This window comes from Argentina silus (genome assembly GCF_951799395.1).
Source record: "Argentina silus genome assembly, chromosome: 22".
NCBI classification, from domain to species: Eukaryota; Metazoa; Chordata; class Actinopteri; order Argentiniformes; family Argentinidae; genus Argentina; species Argentina silus.
In genome coordinates, this window is record NC_139676.1 from 11,928,892 (window position 1) to 11,948,020 (window position 19,129).

At 45.3% G+C, this 19,129-nt stretch overlaps 2 protein-coding genes across 2 annotated transcripts; both read left to right on the forward strand.

Moving 5' to 3' along the window:
* Positions 1 to 2,430: 2,430 nt before the first annotated feature.
* On the forward strand, positions 2,431 to 6,536 carry ptger1a (prostaglandin E receptor 1a (subtype EP1)). Its single transcript, XM_083694197.1, has 3 exons — positions 2,431 to 2,558; positions 3,659 to 4,524; positions 4,758 to 6,536. Exons 2-3 carry the CDS (start codon positions 3,700 to 3,702, stop codon positions 5,016 to 5,018), a joined length of 1,086 nt encoding a protein of 361 aa, XP_083550323.1. The 5' UTR covers positions 2,431 to 2,558; positions 3,659 to 3,699; the 3' UTR covers positions 5,019 to 6,536.
* Positions 6,537 to 7,231: 695 nt separating this feature from the next.
* LOC310821370 (interleukin enhancer-binding factor 3-like) lies at positions 7,232 to 18,886 on the forward strand. The gene is made up of 20 exons (XM_083693389.1): positions 7,232 to 7,329; positions 8,033 to 8,350; positions 8,651 to 8,765; positions 9,381 to 9,583; positions 9,954 to 10,125; positions 10,320 to 10,467; positions 11,906 to 11,997; positions 12,642 to 12,737; positions 12,893 to 13,004; positions 13,141 to 13,238; positions 13,572 to 13,683; positions 13,805 to 13,954; positions 14,230 to 14,435; positions 15,099 to 15,224; positions 15,776 to 15,907; positions 16,235 to 16,387; positions 16,517 to 16,643; positions 16,798 to 16,836; positions 17,436 to 17,846; positions 18,078 to 18,886. The coding sequence occupies exons 2-20, from the start codon at positions 8,235 to 8,237 to the stop codon at positions 18,221 to 18,223; spliced, it is 2,754 nt and encodes a 917-aa protein (XP_083549515.1). The 5' UTR covers positions 7,232 to 7,329; positions 8,033 to 8,234; the 3' UTR covers positions 18,224 to 18,886.
* Positions 18,887 to 19,129: the final 243 nt, after the last annotated feature.

A 19,129-nucleotide genomic window follows, 5' to 3' on the forward strand; every position in this document is an offset into this window, starting at 1 on the left:
AGGGGATGCAAATGTAGAAATAGCTATGTGCTAACGGTATGCACTGCAGTGACCAGAGTACTAACTCTCTGCTTTTCATCAGTATTACATTACCAGCGTTATGAAAAGATAGATCTTAATCTTAAACCTCTGAGACCTTCTCCAACCCTACATGTTGAGAACTTCTCCATCTCAGAATGCTTTAAAGGCAGGTTAACTTCAGAGACACGTAGAGAGAACAGTCAGTGGTTTTGAAGATCACTCTGTGGTCAGTGGGGGGGAAATAGAGGGAGCCTCAACCCCAGACTTGGTGTTGGAAAGGCCAGGGGGTTGCTTGGGCCAAATGGCAACATTTGTAAGAGCAAATTATGGAGAAAATGGGGGTGATGGGGTCCCTTTTCAGAGCAAGCGGGGAGGAAAACGTCTCCCGAGGCCAAACGCTTCACTCCAACTGCTCTCTGAGTTTGAACACCACAGTCTTCAACTCCAACGTTGTCTTTGTCCTGGATTTCGCATTCCAAGATCAACATTCTAGAAACTGCGGCGCTCTTTGAGATGGCCCTAATGGGGAAGTCTCAAGCCGTTCCAATTCCGCGCTGTTTTTCACTTGTAGACGAGGTTGTCACGCAATTCCTGCCTATGTTATCAGATCCTGGCCTCCCGCTGAGGGCTTTGAAACCAACACGGCTCCTGTCAGTGTTAAACAGGTTTGGAGCGGATGTCTGAAGAGAGAGTTTGGCTGTTACTGTTACTGTGTCTCTTTCAAGAATGTCACACACTTTACTTTAGTTGAAAAGGAATACAAAGGAAGTACATTGTGTGAGGTATTTCAAACTCTCAGATCACTTTGCTTTTAATTGCTTTTAGCAACTGAGAAGTGAAAATATCTCCCCCCGATTGGCTTCTTTTTTTTTTATTCATTTTTAAATCTAATTTAATCTACTTTGACATGCAGGTTTGTCTTCGGTCAGACCTTTGATAATTCGCTCCATCACTTTCTTCCATCGAGCAGATGTTGTGGTTTTACTTTGTGTCCTGATTTAGTTAATAGACTACACTAAAAGCCAGACAGTTTTCTCACATTTGGAGTACTGAACAAAGCTTCCCTTTGTGAAAAATGTTTTGAATAATTTGGAAGCTCGGTCCAATGTAATACCAAACGAATGTCTCCGAGTATTCCCTCAGAACCATACCAAACATCGCTGTCAGACCATCATCTCAAAGAAAGGTTGTGCCAGCCACTCATACCACTCTCTCTACCCCTCCCTCCCTTCTCTCTCTCATCCCCCTCTCCTCCACTCTCTCCTACCTCCTTCCCTCCCTCTCTCCTTCCCTCCCTCCATCCATCCTTTTCTCCCTCTCTCTCTGAACTCCTGTCCACTCTAAAATGTTGCTTTTAGTCCGAAGCCAAACCTCAGGCCTCTGTCTGCTCCCGGGGTTGCCAGGGCCTGATTAAATTAAACAAACACATGCACCTGTCTCCATGAGAGCAGGACCACGATTTGGGGTGCTACCCTCACACATTCCACCTCCTCTCATCTCTTTTTCTAAACTGTCAATCAAGGAAAGAGAGGACAGCCACAAAATCATCTTATATTTAGTTCAGAGTCCTTTTTTTAGAAAACCCATATTCGTAGTTACGGAGACCATAGGGAATTCCTTTCCCAAGGCCTCCTCAGAATTCCCTATGGCCTCCTCGGAATTCCCTAAGGTGTCTGTCACTATGGATATGGGTTTTCTAAATATGTTACCTTCAGTAAGTACACAGTGCTTATAGCAAATCAAAAACTCCAACAGACACAGTCAGTAAGTACACAGTATAACATCTGATCATCATTCCTCTGATCAGGTTTTCATTCTTTTGATGCCTGTGTAAACTAATGATGTATTTATTTAGAATATGTTGGCCTGATCAACTTTACACTCAGAGAAGAGAGAAAAAAACAACCTGCTGTCTCGTGCTCTACAAGTATTAAGCTTTTACGGGATAGTTGATAGTTGATATTGTCCCTCATACCTATTTATAGCATAATGTTTCATAGTAAAATGCCACCCCTCTTGCCCGCATGCACTTTATAATCAATTTGAAACCTAAAGCATCGATCCAGTACCTAAAAGGTTGTAGTGAAAAGCCCCTGGAGGAAATTGTGATGAAAAAAAAACCTATAATAAAAAAAAAAAACTAATAAACAATTATTTCATCCGACCAGTAAAGCTTTCTCGAGAGGAACAAGACTTGAACCTGACGCACAGATCCGCCTAGGGGCTGACAAACAGGAGCGGCTATATAACCGCTATTGAGGATTGCTCCCGAAAACCTGCGGTGTAGCGGACGGTGTGGAATACTTCACTGATCATGAAATTGAAAATCAAAGAAAGTTCGACTAGAGGAATAACTGAATATCACGCCGACTTTTCATGGAACAATGATTGTTTTCATAAAGGCAGTCACTTTTCTTCATAAGTGGATTCAAGACTTTGGTGAAGGTGTTTCATAAACTAATTATTTGGATTATCTGCCTGGACATTCCGTGTTTTGGACATCGCGCTTGACTGGAATTGATCAGACTATTTAAATGGTAATGATAATGCTTGATAGTTTAGGATTTTGTTTTCCCTTTTTGACCAAAGCGATGGAGTTTAAGAATCCTTCAGAACATGCATCCAAATTATGTTTGGCATTGCAGTGCATCTGAACATTTTTGACAAAGTGTGGCTTGATGTTATTAATTAGACTTTCATTGGTATTTTTTAATAATTAAAAATACGAATGATTGCATAATGACAGAAAAATCCTATGGAAAAAAAGACCTCCGATCATTTGTCATATTTGACAATGTATTATTGCCTATACAAAACACCTGTAAGGCATAGCCATGATAATAGTTGTTGTAAAACAACCTTGGCATTCTAGTTAATAGCACCTTGGTCATTTCTCGGTCAAAGAACAGTAGTTTACCACTGAACTGATCGATCTGTTTCAGTGACATCAAGAGGGCACACTGAAGACATATGTTTGGCATTACTTCTAAAATGTTTGTATTCCATGGTTTTTCACATGATCATAGTTGGTTGAGATTTGTTTGAAGGTGTACCGTTGCAACATGGTTGGGATATTTGATATTTGATTTGATTTCCATGTTTAAGTGCAAGGAGAGCTTTTTGTCAACAGTGCATGTGTTGCCTGCCTTATCTAAACCCTGCCGGAGGGTGTGACAGTAGGAATTGAAGATTGAGGAATGTGTCTCAATACTTATGTGGCTGTCAACGAGAACTGTTATAACTTGCCCTTCGTTCTAACCTGTCAGCGTAAACACTGTTCATGCACAGATGTTTTCTCCGGTTTAAAAGAGGTTTTGACGTGTCATTTGTGGTCTGAATATTGCTGGAGAATATTCAGACTATCTATACTTTTAATTATGGGGAGTTATTCATGTGTAACCTAATTATTTAAGCTCTTTTATCACTTAAAATAGGGAAGCAGACGTGCAGGGTATTTTGTTTGAATTCACTTTGCATATCTGGAATTGACTTTGTGTTCCATTAATATTGCAAAGTCATCATCAATCATTAACAACATGTACTACAAATTCCTCTGTGTTTTACTTACAGCTCATTGAGGAATAAAATGTAGATAATATGTTTGTATTGATTTTCCTTGTCCCCTATCTCTCCACAGACTCTCTCTGTGCTGTGACTCCTGACCTCCAAAGCCCAGTGATGTTAGCCATGAGTCACTACAACTCCTCCGGCCCTGCGGCCCCCCAACCCGTCTCCAACAACAGCCTGGGGGAGATGGAGGTGAAGGTTACCAAGCAGGGGGCTCCCATCGCGGCCGCCCTCTCCATGACCCTGGGCATCGTCTCCAACATCGTGGCCCTCTTCATCCTGGCCAACGCCTATTCCCACCAGCGCCGGCGCTCCAAAGCCACCTTTCTCCTCTTTGCCGGCTCCCTGGTGCTCACAGACTTTGCCGGGCACGTTATCCCGGGAGCGTTGGTCCTGCGGCTCTACCTCTCAGGAGGGGGGTCACCTTCCTCCCCGGAGCCGGCCGATGCCATGTGCCAGTTCCTGGGGGGCAGCATGGTGTTCTTCGGCCTGTGCCCGCTCTTCCTTGGCTGTGCCATGGCGGCCGAGCGCTGTCTGGGGGTCACGCAGCCCTTGCTTCACTCCTCTCTGGTATCCACCACGCGCACTAAGATCTCCCTCTCACTCATCTGGCTGGCTGCTCTCTGTGTGGCCCTGCTACCCTGCTTCCAGCTGGGCTCCTACACCTACCAGTACCCAGGGACCTGGTGCTTCATTAACGTGATGAATGACACCAGCGGAGCGGATGTGGCTTTTGTTATGCTCTTCGCCGGACTGGGCCTGGCCTCACTGGCGGTGGCTCTGGTCTGTAACACCATCAGTGGACTCACGCTGGTGCTCGCCAGGTTAAGGAGACAACCCTGCTCCCACCGCTCGGCCAAGTCCCACGACATTGAGATGGTGGTGCAGCTGGTGGGCATCATGGTCACGTCCTGTATCAGCTGGAGCCCTCTGCTGGTGAGTAGGTGAATTCGGGGAACCTAGGGGAACCTGGGCACTCTAGAATATTGATACTCACTCTATCCGCTGCCCAGCTAGGCAGCCTAACTCATATAAACTGCTGTCTTGGTTATAACAACACTGTAGCTTCACTGGATAAGGCAGCAGCCTACCCATAACACCTTTAACAACAACAAACTACGGGGCCAAAAATAGAATAGTCACTAATGGTTGTCGTGATTTGTCCCCAGATCTTCGGCCTGATGTCGGTGATGAGTTCCTGGCGGGACACCATCGGTACAGACCGCTCCACCTATGAGACCCTGATGGTGTTGGGCGTACGGCTAGCATCCTGGAACCAGATCCTGGACCCCTGGGTCTACATCCTGCTCCGCCGCGCCGTCCTCAAGAAGATCTACCTCATCACTAAGCGCCAGGGGAGCGTGCTGCGACGCTGGGAGGCCAACTCGTTCCACAGCTCAGAGAAGAAGAACACCGTCAACAGGATCTGACCTGAGAGTTTGCCGAGCATAGACTTATATGATATATGCCATTTAGCTGACGCTTTCATCCAAAGCGACTTACATTGCAGTGAGTGCATACATTTCAGTATACATGGTCCCAGCGGGAATCAAACCCACAACCTAAGCGTTGATAGCGCCATGCTCTACCAACTGAGCCACAGAGGACGACTGCCTCTACGGCGGGTCAATGGAGGATGAGGACATTGAGGATGTGGAGGATAAGGATTCAAAGCTATAGATCCAAGACACTCAACTCATGTCTGGAAAGGGTGGCAGTAGCAGGTTTTGCAGCCATCCACAATGTGTGAACTGTAGGGAAACGTGGGGGAATAATTGCACATACGCAAATAACTGCATGGTTAATATTCTACGTATGTGGGTACATATCAAAAGTTTTCGCCAACCTGTGGTTGGAATACGAGCCTGCAGACTGTGGGGCTCTTTAGGACCAAGGTTGAGTGGTGATTCATTTCGACTCCACCACACAGAACATCATTGAGTTTCTGTGTTTCTACACCAGCAACCGACTGGGAGGAGGAGGAGGTAACGCTAGCAGTCTCTAAACAATTTCTCAAGACACACAGACGGTTTCGAGGTTCTCTCAAGACACACAGACGGTTTCGAGGTTCTCTCAAGACACACAGGCGGTTTCGAGACGAAGGAGGAGGACATCTCATAATGCGTGGTGCACGTTCACAGCGTCGACTCATTGGTACTTCTCGGTGTTCACCGAGAGCAAAGAGGACATTCCTGTTGTCACGTATGCCCTCTGGACTAGCGGTAGTCCACGTTATGCTGATATGAAAGGCAGAAGTGAATGTAATGAAGAATCGTAAGGGAGGGAGTAATCAGTAAGACGATGACTAACGATGACATCATCTATAGCAGCGCTTCTCAACCTTGTTTTATGCCAGGAACTGGGCACATGTGGTCCTGCTCCTTTGGGGACAGGTTACATGAAATAAAATTCCTGAAAAATGGAGAGTACTGAGAGTACAGACTTATTGCGTGGCTAGCGTTGTCCCTTGAGCCCAAGGTTGAGGGGCACTGTGCTGTGGTCGAACTGTCATAGTGAGTCAGTCGGGTTTTGGAATGAGTGCAAAATTGAGCCATCTATTTCTGAGGGATTCAGAGGTCACAGTGAATCAGCAGTTTAGAGCCAACAGTACATAAACTTCATGTGTAGATTGTAAATCATTGGATATAATAGGCTACATTCATCTGATTGTATCTCATTTTCGAATGTTATGTTTTTGTTCCAGTAGTCTGGAGTTCAGACATCAATGATGTTAATTGTCATTGTTAAACCTTTATTATCAGCCTGAGCTGTGTGTTATGTAAGCAATTTGCTTAAAGGGGGAACTATGCTTTTTCCTGAGTGTGTTTGTTATGTATAGAAAAGCTACTTAATGTCAAATATTGTACATTTATACGTATTTATTGATTGTATTATTTCCTCAATTGTCTGGGGACATCTAAAGAAGTTATGAAATGCAAATAAAGCTATTAAAAGAAAATGTCCCTTTGATTTTGTACACACAATAACATCTTCCCATACAATTAAATCACACAAAAAATTTAATTGTGCAACAGCACCCATAATGACCAGCTGTGCTCATTATGCTCCAGCTAATTTCTCATATGAGCAACTGCAGACAAAATATGCTCGTGGGAGACATTCCTTTTTCCGCAAAACTGCTCTTACGAGACAGCAAAAGCTGAATTCCCATATAACAATGCCAAAGCATGGTGATCTAACGTCTCATAAAACTTCTCTATACAGTTGGGTTCCAACCTCCAACTTATGAATATAATAAGTCTGATTTAGTGAGACTAGGATCATTCCGATTCTAATGAGATATGGTTCCCATAGGACAGGAGCAAGGAACACTGGCTGAAAGTTGTGGTTTTTCCCTATAAAACTGTAAAAATACTGGAGCCTATTTTTTATTTAAATATCCTAATGACATTTAGCGCCACACACACGCACAGCAGGTGGCAGCAACGCATTGTAGAAAGAGGGACACGTTCTGGTGATCATCATTGAGTATTTGTTTATTACAAGAACAGTTGAACGACAGCTTTTTACTTAAGAGTCGGTGTTAGATACAGATAACGCGTCTTTAATTCTCACCATCACGAATGTTAAAGAGGTGTTTTCCGACAAGCAGAGAAAGTTAAAGCAATCTCCTGGTTAAAGCGCAACCACTACTCTACGTCATTGAGAAGCGACACCCCTTGGTTGGATCTGCAAACTGCTGCAGAGGGCGCGACATTACTGCTGTGTTTACCCTCACGTGTGAGTGTTTTTAAACATACGTAAAAGTGTTTTTTGTGATATTAGCTACTATCATCGCCTTGTAGTCTTGTGAGTTAGTGTAGACTATATTGTACAGAGATGCGCAGTTGTTGCAGTTGCAACTAATGGCCAAATCGAGCGTCCACCAAATAACTTGGCCCAATGTTTAGGAGCTAGCTTTACGCATCATCAAGGATATGATAAGATGGCGTCTCCAGATTCAAAACAATTTGGTTATCTTCATGCAATAGACCAAACATGCTGCTGTTTCTACTCCACACTCTTGTACCGTAGCTATCATTGCATGCTACTCAAACCCACCAGCTCTCCTTTGGCTTTGCGTCGCAAACTGTATGCTAGTGTGGGGAAGCTAACGTTAATGTGGAAGCCACAGCAACAACACAATGCTGCCCACTGTCTTTGACTTTGGCGTGCTCTTTCACCACGCTTGTAGCGTCTGTCAACCCTGCTAAAATAGCTGCTGTGACTGACAGTTACTCTAGAACTGACTCAAGTTGTTGTAGCTACAGCCCTGGAGTGACGTGTGTGTGTGTGTGTGTGTGTGTGTGTGTGTTTGTGTGTGAGAGAGAGAGAGAGAGAGAGAGAGAGTGTGAGGGACGTGCGTGCGTGCGTGCGCGTGTGTTTTGCTGTTGATGCTGTTTTGCTACATTTGGTGAACCCTAACTGTAAGGTTTCCCTACAGGTGTTGTTGGACACCTGTCCTTCCTACAGGTGTTGTGGACACCTGTCCTTCCCTACAGGTGTTGTGGACACCTGTCCTTCCCTACAGGTGTTGTGGACACCTGTCCTTCCCTACAGGTGTTGTGGACACCTGTCCTTCCCTACAGGTGTTGTGGACACCTGTCCTTCCCTACAGGTGGCATTAAAAGAAAAGTGTCTTTGCAATGTCAGAGGCAGTGCCAGGGACGGTTTGGGATGAGCGCCAAGCCTACGAAGAGCTCCTCTACTGGGACAGCCTGATACAGCGAGGCCATCGCCTTCTGCCGCCCGACTTTGACAGGTAACCATGGGTAACAGAGACATTATTCAAATTCATGCAAAAAAACAGTGCAGTGGCCTCACCCCTGATTCCAACCCTAAGCTAAAAATGGCAGCCGGAATGTTCCATCCAAACATTGACTCACTGACTACAGTTATTCACTTACTTCACTTCCAGTCATTCAACTTAGTCCTACAATAATACACAAGACTCTCGGAACAATTCTCCTTGGTTAACCTATCCAATGTTACAGATGTGGAGCTGTAACTGAAGTTAGCTGGCCTCGTAGTTGATTTCCGACTGCTCTCTGTCTCCCTCCAGGTATGAAGAACTACGTTACTGGTATGACTGTCTGTGCTATGAGGAGGAGCTGAGGCAGTACCACGAGTACATCCACGCCATACAGGAGATCGAAGACAAACGCCTCCAAACAGAGGTTTGTTTTTATGAATGTGTTGTTGTTGTTGTTGTTGTATGTTCTAACACAACATTCTCCCCTAGCATTCTGCATATTTGTGATTTTTTGATGAGTGGAACTTCCTATTTCCAATAATTTTTTTATCATTAATGGAATAAAGTCTATTTCTTCTCTATTTCCTCTTTTTAGTAAGAGGCCTGTCATCAAGGAATTTGTTAGCACATTTTTCCTGTCATTGTTTTTCCCTCAGTCTGTTTGTGCTTCCTAGTCATACTAGTTTTTCCAGATCCTTCATTTTAATGGAGAGCTCTTAACACTTGCTTTGCTCCTTAACATTGAAAACTACAATTCAGCAGCATAACAAACTGAGGGTTTAGGCTGAACGTTTGCTGATCTTGTGGTAGGATTGTGACTGCCTATGGCCCCTGGTCTGAGCATTGATTACTTTACCTTATGATGACTGATGGATAGGTGATTCATTTACTTAAACAAATGTATTTGTTGTCAGTCGCTTTGGATAAAGGCGTCTGCCAAATGCCATAAATGTAAATGGTCTGAACCTTGTTCCATGTGCTTACAGTGTCAGTCCTACAGTATCACACCAACCGTCACCGTCTCCCTTACCTCTTTCAGGCCCCTCCGGCTCGCCAGCCTCCCATGCGCATCTTCGTCAGCGACGACCGTCACATGATGGCCAAGCACTCGGCGGTGTACCCCTCCTCTGAGGAGCTGGAGGCCGTGCAGACGGTCATCTCCCACGTCGAGTGTGCCCTCAAGGTCGTCTCCGACCTCCTGGACGAGCAGATCGGTGCTGGAGCAGCTGTGGAGGACGAGAGGTGAGAGAGTGATAGAGGCATTTCAAGGTGAAATACTTAATTACGGCAAGTATATACTTACCGCCATTGAGGCGGTATATTAAAGCGTTATATTTGCCATACAGATGGATAGAGAGAAAAGATTGATATCCTCAAGATGGCACGGCAACTTGATAAATGTTTTTATATTACTAGTTTTATACCGATATCACTCTGCCTCATCTAGCATAGTGATTGACTGAGAGTTGTGTACAGTATAGTGCATAGTGTTTGACTGTTTTCTTCCCTACCTCCCTCCCTCCCTCCATTCCCTCCCTCCCTTCATTCCCTCCCTCCCTTCATTCCCTCCCTCCCTCCATTCCCTCCCTCCCTTCATTCATTCCCTCCCCAGTGGTGCCCAGGCCTCGCAGCGTGTCCTGCGTGGGGTGATGAGGCTGGGCCTGGTGGCCAAGGGGCTCCTGCTGAAGGGAGACATGGACCTGGAGCTGGTGCTGCTGTGCACTGAAAAACCCACCAACACCCTGCTCAAACAAGTGGCTGAAAGCCTCACTGCGCAGATAGAGGTAGTGGAACCATATCTCCCTCTATGAAGTAAATGTAGTCTGCCTTTACCTTCTTTTTTTTAACATTTTATATTAACCAGAGTTGAATTGTGTGATAAATAATCAAATACCCTCTTATGTTTTGGGGGTTGAATAAGCCTCATTGATCAAATATTATTTAAACAAACCTTTAGATAACAAACCTTTATCTAAAGGTTGTCACAGAGGACAAATATGAGGTCATCCAGAGCCCTGAGGAAGCCTCCATCGTGGTCAAGAGCACCAAGGAGCCCGTCCTGACCCTGACCATTCACCTGACCTCCCCCATGGTCAGGCTGGAGGCTGAGAAGGTGGCTTCTGGAGGTATGCACTCTCTTCTGGGGCCAGTCTCCACCTAGGACCAGCCACCCCCTACCCCCCCCCAACCTCTCAACAGGCCACTTCACCAGATCAACAGCTGATCTGTGTATCCACTCAAAGCTGCTGTGCTGTGCAGCTCCACTGATCCATATGCCATCTAAACTGGCTGATGATGCAGCTAGAGGCAAGGGCAGTCAATCCATCTGACGTGAAGATCAGTGGAACTGTACAGCGGCTGTTTGAGAGACCAATGCCAGTGAACAGACAATAGCTATTGGCCCTTCATTGAGCTTGGAATTCTGACGTTGTAGTAATGTAACAATACGGCAAATAATCATTCGCTACAATCCCTCTGCAATCGTTAATGCATTGTGTAATGTTTTTGATTACCCATAACACAGTAATGAACGACTCTCTCTTTATTTCAGTTAATTGTATTCAAGTTAAAAGTGAAGGCTTAATTAGAATGGCAGCCAATGCGCGCATACAGATTTAATTGCATGTGTTTCTTTTAATGCAGAAATTGTACGTTGGGCTCTAGTTGTAGCAAAACTGATCGGCGTGGGTCACAGGTAAAACTTGGAATCTTTGACTCTGCCTGGGCAAGTGAGAATTCAACCAGTCACAATCAAAGGAGACAGAGTACAAATTTTGTTTGTGTTTGTTTGTTTTGTGTGAGTGCGTGGGTGTGTGTGAAAGGGAGGAGCAGACGATAGAGGTGGATTACTCTAAGGTCAGAAAGGGGGCAAATGAAGCTCAATCAGCTTTAATCATGTCCTCCAGAGTCCTGGTCTAAGCCCTGTGCTTGGATAGAAGCCAGATTCGGATCCAGGAAGCCATCAGTTTTGCTGCAGTATAGAGAGGACCCTCAAGACTTTAATGCATCTATTTTACTACTACTACTGCCTGTGGTTCCAAATCTGATTCTCTTCACTAAGCCTTCTAGTGTGTCAAGTTTTTAGGGACGCTGGACCTTTGACCAACTGGACACTCTCTGTCTCGGAAGGGGCGAAGCAGTACACCCAAGCCGAAGGGCAGAAGGAAGTGGTTTTGTGTCCCCTCACATAGTCATGCACAAAGACACCTAGGATTGTAACACTTATATTAGATGTAACAACAAGATGTAATAACAGGCCTAAGAAGGGTGTTATTACACCTATAATCACCCCTCCACTAAGGCGATGGCTGTGGTATATTCTCATCTTCTGCCGTTGCACATAAGACAGGGCTCAGTGCTAGCTCAGCTGGGGACAATAACAGTAGCTACCCTTCTCTCTAAATAAGATGGGGGGTGGGTGGGGGTGGGTGGGACGGGGGGGGACCTCCCTCCTTTTGCCCTGCTGCTGGTGCTTTGGGAAACGCTGCCTCTCCCTGAGCTGCGAGACAGAACCCCCCTTGGTCAAACTGTACCTTGTCTTCTTATCCCACCACCCGCCAATAGAAACGCTAACAGTCGACGATCCGCCGGACGTTCTGGACAGGCAGAAATGCCTAACTGCCTTGGCGTCTCTCCGCCACGCCAAGTGGTTCCAGGTTTGCATCCCCGTCTTTACTTGTCCCATAATAAGTTGTGAGTTCTTCTATCTCTCAATGCCTTCCTTTTTTTCTCTCTCCATGTATTTAAAAGTGTGCCAGTTGCAAACATTATTCTGTCTTCCTCACAGCTATTGCTGGTAAATGCTCATGCTGTAATAATTGCTCCATTATTATCCCCATGTTTTGAAGGGTACCTGTACAGTATACAACCAACACTTATTTTTGTCTTGTTAACCCATGCTGTAATTTTAGATTCATGGGTTAAGACAAACCATTCGTATGTTGGGAGCGATACTGCATCGGTCCAATGCTATCTTTGGGTGCAATGTCCCTGTCGAGTCTAAAGTCAAACCTGTATTTCAATTTGTATCATGCTGTCCAGGAGTATTGCACCCAATTTATATTAATTTCCTCTCATGTCCAAGAACAGCGCACTTTCAACTAGCTCCAAGATTGTAGTGGGGTCCCTCCATCTTGTATTTCAATCATTCAGTCCTAATACAAGCTCAGTGCTGAAAACACTGCCTACCTTGGGATTTCCCTCTCTGATGTAGAAAAAATACTGTAGGTTGTTCTTGTTGCAATGGTTGTTATTGTCATTGAACCCTGACTGAGCACGTCCTGGCTTGTGTACCCCCAAGGCTAAGGTCAACGACTTGAAGTCGGCCATCATCGTCATCCGTATCCTTAGAGACCTGTGCAACCGTGTTCCCACCTGGGCTCCACTCAGAGGATGGGTGAGTTAGGGTCCTATATTCTCCTCCCCCCCCCCCCCCCCCCCCCGCAAAGTCCCTCCTATAGTAAAATAGCTCTTCTGCTGTTTCCTTTGTCGTAAAGTCCTGGTGCAGCTTCTATCACCGACTGAATGACCTCTACCCCTCTCTTTGTCAAGCCACTAGAGTTGCTGTGTGAGAAGGCCATAGGAACATGCGATCGACCAATGGGAGCTGGGGAGGCCTTCCGCCGAGTTCTAGAGTGTGTGGCTTCTGGAATCCTGATGGCTGGTAAGCTCAGAGACCCACCTGCCTGCTAAGCACTGGAAACCCTTCTGCTGCATATCTGCTTGGACACGGACCCGATTTATTCACATTAATGTGTCTCCACTCCGTCAGACTAACTAAGATTGTCTGTTTGAACAAGATGGTCCAGGGGTCAAGGACCCGTGTGAAAAGGAAAAGGTCGATGCAGTCAGCCATCTTGACAGTCAGCAACGTGAGGACATCACACAGAGTGCCCAGGTAAAACACCGGTAAACACCTACTCACCCTGAGGCACCCGTTAACTCAAATCAAATGTTATTTGCTGATTCGTACATCGCATACAGCCGCAACATGGTGAAATATTTTGGGATCTTGTTCCCTGTCACTCACAATCTGCAGCAATCAACAAGTCAACAATACAATACAATATAGTAAAAAACAACAAAAAAACAGTGACAATAGTACTAGTGCAATAGTAATGTGCAACAATGTCTTCTGATCAGGGGGAGGGGGAAGGAGGGGTAGTAGTAGTAGTATAGAGAGAGCTTACAGTTGTAACTGGGACTCATTGTCTGTGCTCTCTCCTTCCAGCATGCCTTGAGGCTGTCTGCGTTCGGTCAGCTCTACAAAGTTCTAGGAATGGACGCCCTGCCCGCCAGGGTGCACCGAAAGCCTATTGGACCCAACCCTAGAGACTTCAAAGGTAGCTGTCTGCACTTCTGAGTTTCTCCTTCGTGCAATTCAGTTTCCATGAAGGTTTTGGCCTGTGTGTGTTAGTATCCCGGACCTTTCCCAAAACCTCTTGCGTCCTTGTCCCCCTCCAGCCCAGGTCCCACCCAGCCCAGGCTACGGCCAGCCGCAGAAGAGGCCTCACAACGAGGTGGAGGAAGATGGAGATGACAGCCACCTCAACAGCAAGCAGAGGAAGTTCCTCAAGTTCCAGAAGTATCAGAATCAGAAGTTCCAGAGAAAATGTATGCTGTGACTGTTTCAAAGCTTGTTCCCTTTATTATTGTGATGGCCGTGGCTGTCGACAGGTGTAAGATGCCGCCATGTAATTCCACCTTCTTTGTGAAGTTGTCCAAGACCAATTTATACCAAGTTACATAACTCAAATTAATCCCCCTCAAAAGGCATATTCCTAAACCCTTGTCCCATTGAGTTCTTTCTTATCTGAGGTTCAGGTTGTTGCTGGTGCTGATCGAACCCTGATCCCTCTCCCTTTGTCTTTCTCATTGATGCCCGCCAGTATCGGAGGAGAGGACTGAGCCTGCCATGCCCATGAATGCGCTGATGCGGCTGAACCAGTACAAATGGGGCCTGCAGTACAGGTTGACGGGCCAGACTGGTCCAGTGCACGCGCCTGTCTTCAGCATGGCCGTGGATGTTGACGGCACGACCTACGAGGCCTCTGGGCCATCCAAACGTACTGCGAAGCTCCACCTGGCCGTCAAGGTAATCTGCTCCCTTGGGATAGGATAGGTAGTCAGGATAGGTAGTCAGGATAGGTAGATAGGATAGGTAGTCAGGATAGGTAGATAGGATAGGTAGATAGGATAGGATAGGTAGTCAGGATAGGTAGATAGGATAGGTAGATAGGATAGGATAGGTAGATAGGATAGGTAGATAGGATAGGATAGGTAGTCAGGATAGGTAGATAGGATAGGTAGATAGGATAGGTAGTCAGGATAGGTAGATAGGATAGGTAGTCATGAGCAGATCTAGACTGGCTCAATAGGACGCCTTGACCGCAATAGACATGATGCCTGTTGGGGCGCTTAGTGGCGTAGCACACTAATGCGCATGCCACATAATCGCAATGTTCCTGGTTCGATTCCGACCCTCGACACGTCTTGCATGTCCTGCTCTCCCAATAAAGCAGAAATGCCCTAAAAACATATAATTTTTTAAATGCCTCTTAAATGTGGCCCTTTATCTTATAGACTCATAGTGTTTCTCCTCTCTTGTTCATTTTGCAGACCAAGTCGGAGTAATAACTTTTTTTCTCCCAAGAATTTAACATCGATAATGTTTTTGCAATGAATGCCTTTCGTCCGGGTGGAGCCTGTCACTGACCTGTCTCATCCTCCATGTTGTTTATCTGCCTGTCAATCACAGGTCCTCCAGGCGCTGGGCCTGCCCACTGGGCCGGATGTGAAGGTGGAAAACTCTGACGTTAACGACGGGGCCACCGCTTCAGCAGCCACGCCCACAGCCACAGGAACCGAAGGGGCAGGAGACGATGTAATCACTCTCTATCATATATCATAATAATCACTCTATATCATATATCCTATATCATATCATATCATAATAATCACTCTATATCATATATCATATCATATAATAATAATCACTCTATATCATATATCATAATCACTCTATATCATATATCCTATATCATATCATATCATAATAATCACTCTATATCATATATCATATCATATAATAATAATCACTCTATATCATATATCATAATCACTCTATATCATATATCCTATATCATATCATATCATAATAATCACTCTATATCATATATCCTATATCATATCATATCATAATAATCACTCTATCATATATTCATAATAATAATCACTCTCTTGCATCTTCCAGTCCACAAGAACATTTTTCCACTCATACACTTTCAAAATTCTGATCATTAGAGTATTGTTGGCTGGTGTTGGTTGATCATTGGAGTATTGTTGGCTGGTGTTGGTGATCTGATCATTGGAGTATTGTTGGCTGGTGTTGGTGATCATTGGACCTGACGGTTGTGTGTGTCTTCCTGTGAGCAGAACGGCCAGGGTCCCATCCTCACCAAGCATGGCAAGAACCCTGTCATGGAGCTGAACGAGAAACGACGCAGCCTCAAGTACGAGCTCACCGCCGAGACCGGAGGCATCAACGACAAGGTCTTCATCATGGAGGTGAGTCAGAGGTCCCACACAGTCGATTCACACACAACTTGTTGCCTACAAAATGCCAGCGTAGCATTTTGAAATGCAGCAAAGCATTTACAGCTATCCTGCTGTGTTGTGTGTGTGTGTGTGTAGTGGCTTTCACACAGAAATCAGCAGGAGGCTCGGAAAATGTAGCTACTGGATGAAATACCACAAACTGACAGTATTTTCGAAGAGAAATGTTAACCACTTGTGATCCAATTGAACATTAAAACTCGTTACATAGTACATGTAAAATCAGATGAGCTTGAGAGGGTGTGTCTCTTATCCTTGACTGTTTTACATTCCCTACAGGTGGAGGTAGATGGAGAGAAGTTCAAGGGCAGAGGGTCCAACAAGAAGGAGGCCAAGGCCCATGCAGCTCTATCCGCTTTAGATAAACTCTTCCCTGAGGCTCCCATCTACTCAGACCCATCTAAGAAGAAGAAAGTCACATACACTTCCATGGTAATGTAGCCACCTCCTCAGTTGACACACACACACACACACACACACACACCGTAAGTCACAACAATGCAGAATAGAATAGAATTTCAAACAGAAATTTGACCTCAACTGCTTTTTAACCCCCAACAGCACATCCCTGGCTTTGGCACTATTCGGGGCATTCCGACCGACACAGCAAACGAGGGTCGGGGTCGTGGGCGAGGACGCGGCAGGGGTCGAGGCAAATTTACTTCCGGTGGCAGCAGCTACAACCAAAGTAGGAGACCTTACTGGTTCTTACTGACCCTGCTAGTGTGGAGTAGCCAATGAGTGTGTCTGAAGATAGTTTGAAAATCATGTAACTGTGACTCTTTAAAGGTTAAGTAATTTGAAGGTGTTAAGGCATTTTGTATCCTATTTTGCTTTCACAGCCAACTACAGATACATTGGCAGTGGCGGCTCTGGTTATCGTAAGTGTACTCACATTCCCTACCAATCTCTACAATGGTGTGGATTGATTAAACAGATGGATGTTTGTGTTGGTTAGTCTTATCTCTCCGGCTTATCTACTCCCCGCTGAAGCACTGGAGAACGTCTGACAGCAACCTTCCTGCTTACCCTCTTCCTCTGTCTTCCCCGGGCCTCTTGACGGCTCTTTTTAACAATTCCACACGCCTCCTGTTATTTAACACCCAGGAACTGACTCCATGATGCTGATTGGCTGGTTGACCCATTGCCCTTTTACTCCATAACTCCAGTCTGTAATTGAAAATGCTAAATGTAGCGTGACTAAAGTGCTCTTTGAGTGTTCATGATTTATGCTTTTACTATCAAGTTATTAGAGTATTATAATTATTATAAGCTAATTTAAAATCTGATGACAGGCCTACTAAATATATTATTTTTAACTATATTTTATGAAGGTTTTGTCAACTAAATACGAGAAGTACCTGAAATACCTGTAGTAATTCTTGCTGTCCTTCCCTCAGTTTCCTTTCACAAGGCATTCCTAGACCAGTGACCTCTGACCCATTAGCTGAGTCGGTACTTTCTGTTTGGTCTCTCTCAGATAAACAATACAATCCAGGAAATACAAGCGAGATGCCCACAGCAGCGACAGGAGATGCCTTCATGGCGGCAGATGACAGCACCATGGGCTACGGCACGTTCTACCCTGAAGTGAGCTCGTACTCTGCCCCGCCCCAACCCCCCGCCCCCGCCACCACCCAGGGCCAGGCTGGACCTCCTCCACCTGGGTCCAGCTACCAGTCTATCCCTCCTCCCCTGGATCAGCCGAGCCCGTACAGCTACGGCTATGGCGAGGAGAAGAAGAACCTCCTAACCCAGCAGAGCCAGGCCCAAGCTCAGGCCCATGCCCAGGCTCAGGCCCATGCCCAGGGCCAGGCAGGGGGAGTGGACTACTCCATGTACAGCACTGCCTACCCCAGCTCCGTCACCGGGGGTCAAATGTACAATTACGGTGAGTGACTGTCTCTGGGTTGAGCAGGCCCCCGCCCCACACACACATCCACACACATTGTGTGTGGATGTGTGTCTTTCTCTTTTTGGTAAACATTTTTTAATTACTTTATTTGAAATCCAAAGACCCTATGATGTATAATGTTAATGATGGCTAGAAGATCATTTGAGGGAATGATTTATTTATTGCATGCCTCCTCTTTATTGTGGTTTCATTGTTTTATCTCCACAGGCTACGGCAACCAACCAAGCTATGGAAACCAACCAGGCTATGGCATGTATGGAGGCCCTCCCCCCCCGGGGCCTCCCCAGGGCTATGGCACGCAGAACCAGGCCTACCCCATGGGATACGGAAACATGAACTATCAGCAGCAGTAGAAATGGGCTGTATCTTCCCCCACCTCCCCAACATTCCTCTTTCTAACTCCCTAACATCCCTCTTTCAACCCCCGTAATCCTCTCAAGCCTTCTCCCAAGGAGGAAACTCTCTCTCTCTCTGCTTTCATTTTGATTAACAAATTAACTTGCATCTTCACTTTCTACCACAAACAGACTGTATTTCCTTTCTCCTATTTACCATGTGGTAAATGTAGCCGTATGTGACATATACTTCAATTCTGTTTTGGGACGGGGGGAGGATGAAAGAATATGGTTTTCTGAATGATGCTGAAGCTATCTTGGGTCATAGACTTCTTGTTTTGTTCTGAGGTTCTTTTTTTGTTGTTTTTTTTAAAAAAAACACACACTTTGTCATTGAGCCACCCTACAGTACGTTGATGTGAATGTATACAGAGAAGAGATACAAGTGTCATTGGTCATTGCTAGTTGTTTTAAAGACTTGTCTTTGACAATTTTGTTTTGGATTTTTAATCATTTGTTTTATAAATGTTCTGGACTGGCAATGTGGTGGTAAACTAGAGTTGACAGCACTTTTGATTTTCATGGGACTGTTTGAGACTGTGTTCGTTTCGGTTTCAGAGACGGTGTGAGAGCCTTGTATCTGGTGTTGGTAAGAATAAATAACTTTTATTTTGGAGCAAACTGTCCTGTGATGAGGCTAAGTTGATCTTGCACCTAAATTGACCTGTGTGTTTTGGTTTCTTCTCCAACCGTTAATATTATCTTATACCCACAGACTGAAACGTTAAAAAAATGAGCTGGACGTAAGAGCTTGAATTGAGGCTAATCCTATTTCGAACTTGGCAAGAGTTTGTTACATTTTTGAATCCCTCGACAGACAATGTAGCTAGGTCATCTTGAGTGTCTTCATCTTAAAAATGGCAG

Coding starts and splice junctions, on each gene's coding strand:
- LOC310821370 (XM_083693389.1), top strand. CDS start 8,235: ATGTCAGAGGCAGTGCCAGGGACGGTTTGGGATGAGCGCCAAGCCTAC. Junction 8,351..8,650: donor CTGCCGCCCGACTTTGACAG/GTAACCATGGGT, acceptor GTCTCCCTCCAG/GTATGAAGAACTACGTTACT. Junction 8,766..9,380: donor ACAAACGCCTCCAAACAGAG/GTTTGTTTTTAT, acceptor TACCTCTTTCAG/GCCCCTCCGGCTCGCCAGCC.
- ptger1a (XM_083694197.1), top strand. CDS start 3,700: ATGTTAGCCATGAGTCACTACAACTCCTCCGGCCCTGCGGCCCCCCAA. Junction 4,525..4,757: donor TCAGCTGGAGCCCTCTGCTG/GTGAGTAGGTGA, acceptor ATTTGTCCCCAG/ATCTTCGGCCTGATGTCGGT.